Genomic DNA, 12367 nt, shown 5'->3' on the forward strand with positions numbered 1-12367 from the left:
AGTTAACTCCTGACTGAAACTATTTCTTTATATTACAATATAAAAGGAAGATGACATCACACTGTTATATTAAAGAAAATTACTGCATTCATGACTGTAGAATTTATAGAGGAGTGTGAGCAGTGACAAAAATAATCTTAGACTTTTAGATTTGAACATAAAGATTCTCACTAATAATTTTCTAATTATCCATTGTTTTCCCTTCTTCAGGCTGAAAACGACTCTTCAGAAGAAGCTCTGTAGTGACTCGGTGGATCTTTCCGGAATCCCCCTGTCCACACGGGACGTTCGACACGTGGCATATTACCTCCAGACCAGTGGGGGCGCTGTCATATCTGTGGATTTGAGCTTTACTGAGCTGCGGGATGAAGGTTTGCGAATCGTGTTGCCTGTATTGAGCAGTTTGCCGAAACTCACCACGCTGGCGCTGAACGGAAACCGCCTGACCGTGTCCATCATGAAGGACCTGACCGAGGCTGTGAAAAATCCACAAAGTTTCTTGTGTCTGGCCTGGATCGATCTCGGCAACAATGTGGACATATTTACTATGCCTCAGGTAACAACAAAATTGCTAACAAACACCTGCAATAACACCGCTAACAAACACGTGCTACATCAGCATAACTGTGTGTTAGCTTTATATAAACTATATAGCATGGCTAATAGGGCTGTAACGATATGTGTATCGAAATCGAAATCGCGATACGCAGAGCCACGATCTGTATCGCGATACAAGAAGGCAGAATCGCGGTACACCCTTTCAAACTTCTCCTCAGCCCAAAAACAGAGGCGCTTCCAAACTTCAATTTATGAATACTTTACTTTTTATTTAAATTACATTTTAAACTTACTTAAATTACTTTTATTTTTTTATATCTATTAGTAAGTCGTTTTTTTGCCGACCTGCAACAATCTTCTGTGAGTCATGCAACGTCCACACTCGCCACTGGCAGAGCATTCATTTCTTTTAAGCGGTCGCCATTCTGGTTGCGACGCGGGGAGCGAATCTGTAAACAAGCAGCTCATTGGCTGGCTAGGTGTGCCACAAGCCAATCACAATCACTTGACCGGAAAGGCATGCAGTGTTGCCAGATTGGGCGGGTTTAGGTGCTTTTTGGCTGGTTTTGAACATACTTTGGGGTGGAAAACGTTAGCAATATCTGGCAACACTGAAGGCATGTCTGCTTGGGCGGAAGCCTATCGTATCGAATCGTGGGTCAAAAATCGCGATACGAGTCGAATCGTGAGTTGGGTGTATCGTTACAGCCCTAATGGCTAACGAAGATGTTGTCTTGCGAGTTTCACTGTAGAGTGAGGTGATGCTGTTGGCTCCTTTTTACACTAGTTTATAAACGGCTGTGGTGCTAATCAAGATTTAATTTTCATGAAATACACGATATGTTACTCATGATAACTCATGATAACTGCTGTGTACTTTCTAGCTACAGTTTAAAGCTAGCTTATAGCTAAGTGAATTTCTGAGGTAGCCTGCATTACATTTGCCAGCAACTTTTAAAACATACCCAAACCAGAATCCCTAACCTTTTAACCAAGGCTAAATTAAGCTAAGTTTACACAGTGATAAAAAAAAAAGATGGTTGTTGTCATAGTAATGTTGCGTCTCGACAGCTTTCTCTGCTGTTAAATAAAATTAGTGCAAAAATGGCGCATGTCCACCTGTGACTAATGTGAGCGAGTTTACAAACAATTAGATAAACAGCCAGCTATCCTAGCTAAAGTTGGGCATTTCCAAATTTGCATATTTGTGCATATTCATATATAGGTTCTATTGTTTTCATAGTTTTATTGTATTTTAGGAATTTCTGTGACAATTTGGCAATTTTAAAATGGGAATATTTCATCTTTCGGTTCTTTACAGCCCCTCCTGGTGGCGCTGAGGCGGCGCTGTAGTTTAAAGAGCAGTTTGCCCACCATATACGAGTACACAGAGGGGCAGCCATATTGCTACCGTATGGAGAGCTCCATTGAGGAAGCAAGCCTTTACGAGGAAGACGAAGAAGAGGACGAAGACGAAGATGAGATGGAAGACAAGCTAGATATGGAGCAGTGGAGCATTGTAGAGCAGAAGAGTTCTGGAAGTTTCACCTTGAACTATTGTGAGAGGTGAAGCGAACCTTTGACATTTAGTGTTATCCATCACTGAGGACATACAGTGGAAATGAGACGAATGTAAGGAAGATGGAGGGACGGAGGGACAGATGCCGCCTCTCTCCACCAATCGTTGTGGCTCCATGAGTTTCCCCGTTCCCCATCGTGGCTTTGTTGTGATCCAGCACCATCACGTTCACACAGGAAGTCAAACAGCAGCGAGAAAAACGACACCGGGCACGCTTGATTAGCGTAAAATAATCAGCCACACACTCACCGTTTTAGCCGTCTGTGCTCCTTGGCACTGTGGAGGAGCAGTTCATTGGTTCTTTGGCAGGACTGTGAGGAGATTCAGAGGCCTCGCTCTCTTCTACACACAATTTAAAGTAAATAAATAAACACCAATGAAAGATCCAGAAAAATCCATAAAGAATGGACCAACTTAGGCTTGACTAGCTGATTAGCGTCCTCATGGTGTTTCTGAACAAGGAGTCCACATGTTTACCTATGGCTGATGTCTGTGTGTGTGTGTATATATATATACATATATATATGTGTGTGTGGGGTGGTGGTGGGGAGGGGCAGATTTGACACACACTGCCGCTGCCACATGTTGCCGCTAACATCACTAAACACCACTGTGTTCTTTGCTAATCTTCCAACAAAAGCCATGAGAGCAGCTCAACAAACCTGTCACGTGAACACTGACAAAACTGCTACGTCAAGACTTTTTTTTTTCTAAAACGTTAAGTTGTAGACGTCTGGTCATCACTTAGCAACACATAGCTGTGAATAATGATTTTAAAAATATTGTGGTGTGTTCCTTTTTGTCAAGGCCTTGCTAGCACAAACTATAAGCTGCTAACAGTCTCTCTTCATGCCTGTATTCTTTATTGTTCCGAACATATTTCATCTTTATGCTAATGCGTGACTTCTTCCAGATTATCATAATACATCAAATTAACCTAGATAGCGCCTTGGCTAATTTTAGCATCGGTACATAAGGTATTAAGGCTCCATGTTGCTCATGGCTTAATAAATCAGCAGTGTTAAGTTAGTCACTTAAAACTCCACAAGCAGATCCTGTTATTTCTTGTTTCTTACTTGTTGAGAACATTTAAATAAGGAATATTACTGTTAGCAATTAGCATTTCATTCACTTGGCTAAGACAAGAAGGGCTAGCATGACTAGTGTGACTGGTGCTCCAGTTTGCGCTACTTCCTGTAGCCAGTTCAACCCTTTAAAGAGGTTATTTTGCACATTATAGCTATTTATTGTAAAGACTAATTTTATTTAATGTCAGTGTGAAACACTCATAGTATATTAGTGTGTATGTAAAGCTGGTATTTTTCTTCCAATATTACAATCACACACACACACACACACACACAGTCGTTTGGAAACAAACAGAGCGTAAATGATGGTGAAACTATAATATTACTGTGATATAGTGTGTTTGTCTTTTCCACAGTGTGTGTGTGCGCATATATATATATATGTGTGTGTGTGTGTGTGTGTGTGTGTGTGTGTACTGGTGTAACACTGTCTTAACGTTGTGTCCGTGTGTCTGTGATTAGTCATCCTGTGTTAGTGTCCGTCCTGTGGTGTTGAGTCTGATGTCCTCATGCAGTTTGAGACTCAGTATTTCCTTTCACAGGGCTCAAACAGTAATGATTATATTTAAAGGTGCAAAAAATAATTCTGCTTTCTCTGACTTAAAATAAAACATCCACAAAAACTTTAAAACATCACACAAATGCAGCTGATCAGCCACGTTTAGTGTCCAAAGTTCTTCTGCTTTTACACTGGAGACATTAACACTTCTATCACTTGTGTCATCTGACTGTGGTAAAGAAACTGTGAGGTAAATCAGACATTCAGGCAAACAGGAGACTGAGGTAAATTAGACGCAAAGGTAAATCAGATATTGAGGTACAGTTCCAGTCAAAAATCTGGACACACCTTCTAATTCAGTGTTTTTTGTTTGTTTAATGAATTAAAAGTCACTTCATGTCTTAAAGTAATGATGGATGTCGTTTCTCTTTACTTAATTGTTCGGTTCTTGGTGTAATACGGATTACTACAGTTGTGGAATCAGGCTGTTTACTGTATTTTTATTATTTCCTATTTAAAATTTGATCTCAAACGCATTACGAAGGAAAGAAATTCATCCACTAATTACCTTTTGACGAGGCACAGCTGTTAATTGAAAAGTGTTGTGACTCCCTCATGAAGCTAGTTAAGGTAATGCCAGTAGTGTGAAAAGCGTCATCAAGGGAAACGCTGGATACGCTGAAGAATCTAAAATATCAAACATATTTTGTTTATTTAACACTTTTTTTTGTTTACCACGTAATTCCATATGTTCCAGCTGCTATTTCATAGTTTTTGATGTCTTCAGTATTGTTCTAAAACGTTGAGAATCGTCACAATCCAGAAACACCTATGAATGAGTACAGTAGGGGTGTACAAACTTTTGACTGGTACTGTATACAGGACACTGAGATAAATCAGACATTGAGGTAAACAGGAGCCTGAGGTAACTTAGACACTGTAACTCAGATATTGAGGTAAATAAATAGGACACTGAGGTAAACTGGTCATTGTGGTAAATTAGACAAGGAGGAAAATAAGACATTGAGGTAAATCAGACATTGGGAACATTTAATTTTTGGCCAAAATTTCAACATGCTAAAACATTTACTCACAATAAGGAGCTCATCAGCATTAACTGGTTTAGCCTCTCAACTGAGTGAATCTTTTCCTCAGAATTATTTTAGGTTATTTATTGAACTGAAGCCCTGTCTCTAAATATATCGACACTATTGTGGGATCATGAAAAACAGTTGTGTAGCCAGTGTAATGACACACACGAGCTGTAACCCAACTCTGTTTTGACTTTATTGTTACGCCGCTGCTAGGCGTGTTGATAGTCTGCTATATTGTCGTTCTTGACTTGTATTATATTGTTGGTGTGGATACCTCAAAATACTGTCACTCCTCTTGCATTCAGTGTGGGAATATGGTGCCTTAGGTTTTTTTTTTGTTTGTTTTTTCCAAAGAAAATATCTGCTGCATCCTGTAGCTGGCATGAGGAATATCTAGTTAGCGGTCAATGCTAAGTGTTATTTATCACCATATCTGAGGTAAATGTTGATGTTTCGGATAATACAGTCTTGTTTCCACAGTCACTGTGTCTTTACATTGTCAGTATTTTAAGTACGTAAGGGCTAGGCAAGTCAAAACCCTTGTTTTCAGCTCAGTAACAGTGCGTTATAGTTCAGTGTTCAGGTGGATTACTTGCCTAGCAACAGTGGGCTACTGAAATTTACCGTTTGGATGTCGTGTGTCATATATTCAGCTTCCTACACAGAACACACTAATATAATCTATTACAACTGCTAATGTTTCATTATCATTAAAGGTCATATTACTGTTTGTAGTCTGCTTTATGTTGTTCCCAATATTTTTTTTAACCTAGATAATGTAATGTTACCATATGCTTAACATATTGAACCTGCTAGATAGTGATATTTAGCTAGCTAGTTACGCTAGTCAGCTTTTTTTAAGAGCTAGTGAGTGATTGTGTCCCTGTAGCATGAAAGTAGCATATTTCAGTAAACAATACTGCAGTCATAGCAGACGTTCTCCATCGGCCCATGCCTAGCCCGAACGCAGCGTGTTATTGTTGTTGTTGTTGTTCACGGTAAAGTCAGTTGGACGGTATTAAATCAAGTCGCTAATTGTGTGTTCACTTATTGTTATAATTTCTGTGTATGTTTGTACGATATGTCTTCGTATATAACTGGCGTCTGTTAGAAAATTGTGAATTGAACAATAATTTATACGACTGTTACACGACACTTGAGTAATAAAATCACTGAATATTGAAATCATGTGCTAATGGTTTTTTTTTTATTTTTAAATGCAATTTATTTTTGTTTTAAAATATGAAATTGCTGAATAAATGAAGCACAAAATGAAGTGTGTTACAGTCAGAGCTCCTTACTGCACACCACAGATCACTTTTCAATAAATATCAATAAAGAGATCTTAAAATACATTTTATGTGCAACAAGAACAAGCTTTCAATGACAGTGTTAAAATGTTTAACAGTTATTCTCTGAAGGTGACGTGAATATCAGTGAATAATAATAAAGTCAAAGTCGAGGTTATTATTCACCGATGTTCACTGAGCCTGAGGTGGATAATTGTTTTATTATAAATAGACAGGTGATTATTTAAAAAAAAAGATTAAAAGTATTTAAAAAATAATTTCTCAATCTTCAAAATCTTCATGTAAGTGTAATAACTTTGCGGCGCAGATTTGTGTCACTGCTCTACACCGAGTCACATAAAATACTTTGTTTTGAAATCGATAAAATAAATCCCAACCCCACCTTCCCTCTGAATCGTTTTAGACCAAACTTCAGAGCATCTTTAGTGCTTTTAGGAACAGCGTTTTCTTTCATCATCTGTAATTCTTCCTCACTTACAGTGACGAAGCGATTGGACGGCATTTTGCCGAGTCGCTTGAGGTGATTATCGAGAAATAGTCTGAATTTTATGACCAATCAGCACACACGATTTCCTCTAATCACCTGTGTATTTATAAAAAACAACAGTGTTCTAATGTGAATATTTCTTGGTCCACTTTTCTTCCTTGTGGCAAAATTAATTTATTATTATTATTATTATTATTAATAGTAGTAGTAATTAAAAGTAGTAGTAGTAGTAGTAGTAATATGTTTTATAAATACATTTGCAGACTTGGTGAACACAGCAGTGCTGCTTCTTTATTTTTTCAGGATTATTGTTCACATTAATAATCCTGTGAGTGCTGAAAATCACCATATGTCGTAAAAGTGATTATCAGGACACACCTTGCAGCAAACTTATAACCATTATCAGTATATACATTACTAATATTATAAATACAACCATTTATAAACACTGAACTAATCCTTGTGTTCAGTGATTCATTGATTGTCACACATTGCATTTTGACCTGCAGCTCCATTTCACTGTTTTGTGGAAAATATCAAACGAGGAAAAAAGAAAGCACAAAGTTCACTAAAGCAGTGAAAATAATATTCACAAGTGTTTCACTCAGGCATAAAACTCATAACCGTGAGTAACAGTTCTGATATTTAGATGATATTCCTCATCTGTGATTAGGAGGGAAAGTGATTGTAATATACTGTAGACAGGCTCAAAACCTTTTCAGAATAAATATTTTACTGTCTACTGTGAATATATTAAACTATAAGTGAAGCTTGGAATCTGAATAAATCTTCTCCTTGGAGTGAGACACTGAATCCTGCAGAGCTGCATTCCACCAAAACAGAAAGTATTAAACTCACAGCTCCCTCCTGCTCAGGGGTGTAGTCATCATTTTAGAAGTCTCATCTCATCTCATTATCTGTAGCCGCTTTATCCTGTTCTACAGGGTCGCAGGCGAGCTGGAGCCTATCCCAGCTGACTACGGGCGAAAGGCGGGGTTCACCCTGGACAAGTCGCCAGGTCATCACAGGGCTGACACATAGACACAGACAACCATTCACACTCACATTCACACCTACGCTCAATTTAGAGTCACCAGTTAACCTAACCTGCATGTCTTTGGACTGTGGGGGAAACCGGAGCACCCGGAGGAAACCCACGCGGACACGGGGAGAACATGCAAACTCCACACAGAGAGGCCCTCGCCGGCCACGGGGCTCGAACCCAGGACCTTCTTGCTGTGAGGCGACAGCGCTAACCACTACACCACCGTGCCGCCCCATTTTAGAAGTGAGGGGAACAAATTGTTCAGAGGTCTATTGAGTAATTTATCATCCTCTCACATTCAATTGCTCCTCTCCTTAGCAGCTAAAGAACCACATAACCACAAACAGCACAGCACCAGGGAAACGACTTTAGTTCTTTAAAATGATATACTATCAAAATCTAAAGTCAAAATCTATAAAGTAAAATGTATAAATAGAATTAAGAATAGTAGTAGTGACGTAGCTAGTTATATTCTCTTCTCACCTGTGACCCTGCATAATCCTCCCTGTTGGCCTCTGGTCCACTGTCTCCTCTCTCACCCTGCTCTTTCTATTGTGGCAATAAAGATTAAAAGCAACATTATGAGGAAAGCAACATTTTGAAATACAACCCCGATTCCAAAAAAGTTGGGACAAAGTACAAATTGTAAATAAAAACGGAATGCAATGATGTGGAAGTTTCAAAATTCCATATTTTATTCAGAATAGAACATACATGACATATCAAATGTTTAAACTGATAAAATGTATCATTTAAAGAGAAAAATTAGGTGATTTTAAATTTCATGACAACAACACATCTCAAAAAAGTTGGGACAAGGCCATGTTTCCCACTGTGAGACATCCCCTTTTCTCTTTACAACAGTCTGTAAACGTCTGGGGACTGAGGAGACAAGTTGCTCAAGTTTAGGGATAGGAATGTTAACCCATTCTTGTCTAATGTAGGATTCTAGTTGCTCAACTGTCTTAGGTCTTTTTTGTCGTATCTTCCGTTTAATGCTGCGCCAAATGTTTTCTATGGGTGAAAGATCTGGACTGCAGGCTGGCCAGTTCAGTACCCGGACCCTTCTTCTACGCAGCCATGATGCTGTAATTGATGCAGTATGTGGTTTGGCATTGTCATGTTGGAAAATGCAAGGTCTTCCCTGAAAGAGACGTCGTCTGGATGGGAGCATATGTTGCTCTAGAACCTGGATATACCTTTCAGCATTGATGGTGTCTTTCCAGATGTGTAAGCTGCCCATGCCACACGCACTAATGCAACCCCATACCATCAGAGATGCAGGCTTCTGAACTGAGCGCTGATAACAACTCGGGTTGTCCTTCTCCTCTTTAGTCCGAATGACACGGTGTCCCTGATTTCCATAAAGAACTTCAAATTTTGATTCGTCTGACCACAGAACAGTTTTCCACTTTGCCACAGTCCATTTTAAATGAGCCTTGGCCCAGAGAAGACGTCTGCGCTTCTGGATCATGTTTAGATACGGCTTCTTCTTTGAACTATAGAGTTTTAGCTGGCAACGGCGGATGGCACGGTGAATTGTGTTCACAGATAATGTTCTCTGGAAATATTCCTGAGCCCATTTTGTGATTTCCAATACAGAAGCATGCCTGTATGTGATGCAGTGCCGTCTAAGGGCCCGAAGATCACGGGCACCCAGTATGGTTTTCCGGCCTTGACCCTTACGCACAGAGATTCTTCCAGATTCTCTGAATCTTTTGATGATATTATGCTCTGTAGATGATGATATGTTCAAACTCTTTGCAATTTTACACTGTTGAACTCCTTTCTGATATTGCTCCACTATTTGTCGGCGCAGAATTAGGGGGATTGGTGATCCTCTTCCCATCTTTACTTCTGAGAGCCGCTGCCACTCCAAGATGCTCTTTTTATACCCAGTCATGTTAATGACCTATTGCCAATTGACCTAATGAGTTGCAATTTGGTCCTCCAGCTGTTCCTTTTTAGTACCTTTAACTTTTCCAGCCTCTTATTGCCCCTGTCCCAACTTTTTTGAGATATGTTGCTGTCATGAAATTTCAAATGAGCCAATATTTGGCATGAAATTTCAAAATGTCTCACTTTCGACATTTGATATGTTGTCTATGTTCTATTGTGAATACAATATCAGTTTTTGAGATTTGTAAATTATTGCATTCCATTTTTATTTACAATTTGTACTTTGTCCCAACTTTTTTGGAATCGGGGTTGTAGAATTAGGAATACAGTAATAATAATCAGCAAACTCATGTACTTTAAACTTTAACTACCACAAAAATAAATTAAATCTTTACAAAAATAACAGTCAAAGGAACACAAATAGAGTAGAGTGGGGGAAAAAGCCCCCCTTAAGGAAAATTCAGTTTTTCTCCAAGTTGAAATGAGCCATGTGTTTAGTTTTAATCATAGTTTTTGACAACAGTGACATGAACAATAATGCCACCTAAAGTTTGCCTAAAGTTAATACTTATTATTATTATTTTTTTAATAAAAACAAACATTGTGCCAAGGGGGCCTTCTAAATCAAATCAAATCAAATCAAATCAAGTTTATTTGTATAGCACTTTTAACAATAAACATTGTCGCAAAGCAGCTTTACAGAATTTGAATGATGTTAAACATGAGCTAATTTTATCCCTAATCTATCCCCAATGATGAAGCCTGTGGCGACGGTGGCAAGGAAAAACTCCCTCAGACGACATGAGGAAGAAACCTCGAGAGGAACCAGACTCAAAAGGGAACCCATCCTCATTTGGGCAACAACAGACAGCCTGACTATAATATTAACAGTTTTAACAGGTATAACCCTCAACTGTCCTCATGGGGCCGTCCTTCACAGGAGTGGGGCGATAAAACTCCGACCAGACACAGGGCACCAGGATGGATCAAGCAGGTCCGAGGGGCAGAAGAGGCCAGCATCTCAATCCCAGGATCAACATGTAACTCAGAGGGACAGATGGGGGGGGGGAAGAGAGAGAGAAAGAAAACACGTTGTTAGGTATGCCCTAAAAATGACAAGTATTAAATCTGCGTGGTAGGCTCGCAGAGACGAGAGTCTTTACATCAGGCATAACACACAACAATGGCATGTTAATATGGTAAAAAATATATCATGACCTGCTCTGGCTGGATGCTAGATTGGGTGATGGGAGCACACTCCTCAGCAATGATGAGATGCAGATGGGACCCTTAGGCCTGGCCAAGATAATTCAGTTACATTTCACCGGGTCTGGGACATGCGACAGAATGTCTGACGGCCGATTCCCTGCAGGCTACGATAGCCAGTCGAGGTCTCCACCCTCTACACCAAAAGATTTCCTGTTGACTCCATGTAACTCAGAGGGACAGATTTGGGGTGGGGGGGAGGGAAAGAAAACACAGGTGGTTAGATATGCCCAATGTCACCTGAATAAGTAGGAACAGTATACATATTGCACCGAGTACAAGCAGGGACTCCGGCAACTAACTATGACAGCATAACTAAAAGGGGAGAGCCAGAAGGTACCTTCTACCCCCCCAGTGGGGTAAAAGGCCCCCTGAGGTGGGGCAATAGGCCCCCTCACTCAAAAAAAGCTGTTTGGATAGCAAAAGTGTTTACTTAAGCCTATAATGTGAAAGAAACAAGAAAATATCCCTGAATTAATGAATAGATGCATTATTTTATTATATTTCGCATTTTAATTTCAATTTTTTTTATTTCAATTATTTTTAATATTAAGTTCAAATTACTTGCTTTACTCAACCAGGTAAGCGAGATGTTATTAAAACTATGTATCTGCTATTCAGAAATGTATGAAATACAGTCATTATGATAAAAGGAAACGATGCCCCCTGGGGGCCATTTACCCCGCCATTAAGGGGGCGTTTTACCCCACAGACTACACTTTTACAAAAAAGGGTCTTACTTTCAAAATGTGATTCAACTTTTTATACCTAATGTATTTTTTTAACGTACTGACTTGTCTACTCATACCACATACACAGCTGTGATATCTGACGAAATAGCAGCCAGCTAAATACAGTTTTACTGATATCTGAAAATTATATCACTTACCATGAAATTTGATTTCTCTCCGCTGCGTTGCTGATATGCGATCCACAGTGGATATTTGTATATCCCCGTTGTCAAGCCAGTCCATAGCAACAATAGAAATGTAACTTTGTGCCATCTGGTGGTTATTTTGGGTAAAACAGGCCGGGGGCGTATTACCCCACTCTACTATACATTTATATTCTTATTTTCTACCCAGAAGCGAGTAATCTTAGAGTAGCCAAAATAGTAACGTTACTCAAGTAAGAGTATTGTTACTTTAGAATAATATTACTCAAGTAAAAGTAAAACGTATTTTGCAACAAAACAACTCTTAAGAGTACAATTTATCCCAAAAGTTACTCAAGTAAATGTAACGGAGTAAATGTAACTAGTTACTACCGCCTCTGTTAGCTAGCTCGCTTAACTAACTAAACTGACATCTATTTGTCATCTTTTAGCGAAACATTATCTACATTCAACAGCATTGGTTTGCTGAACATAGAGAAGCGCTGCCCAGATCTGAATCACACCAAAGATACTCATACAATATTTTCTAAAGCGTCTCTGATCACACCTCAGCGGGGTTGGTTTGCCGCCTGAGCTCCGCCTGCTCATGATGCGTTTAGAGGCGGCTCGGAAAAATGCGTTTCCAGATGTTAAACATGAATTGAGTG

The 12367-nt window shown here is 39.3% G+C and overlaps 1 protein-coding gene across 1 annotated transcript in view; it reads left to right on the forward strand.

Annotated features, from left to right (window-relative positions):
- lrrc75ba (leucine rich repeat containing 75Ba) overlaps positions 1-6003 on the forward strand; it is a 37234-nt gene extending 31231 nt beyond the window's left edge. The window contains exons 4-5 of the mRNA XM_060931046.1: positions 211-556; positions 1880-6003. Of these exons, the coding sequence (XP_060787029.1) occupies positions 211-556; positions 1880-2128 (595 nt within the window). The 3' untranslated portion in view covers positions 2129-6003. The remainder of the gene's footprint in view (positions 1-210; positions 557-1879) is intronic.
- Positions 6004-12367: the final 6364 nt, after the last annotated feature.

The sequence above is a fragment of the Neoarius graeffei genome, chromosome 10, assembly GCF_027579695.1.
Source record: "Neoarius graeffei isolate fNeoGra1 chromosome 10, fNeoGra1.pri, whole genome shotgun sequence".
Lineage (NCBI taxonomy): Eukaryota > Metazoa > Chordata > Actinopteri > Siluriformes > Ariidae > Neoarius > Neoarius graeffei.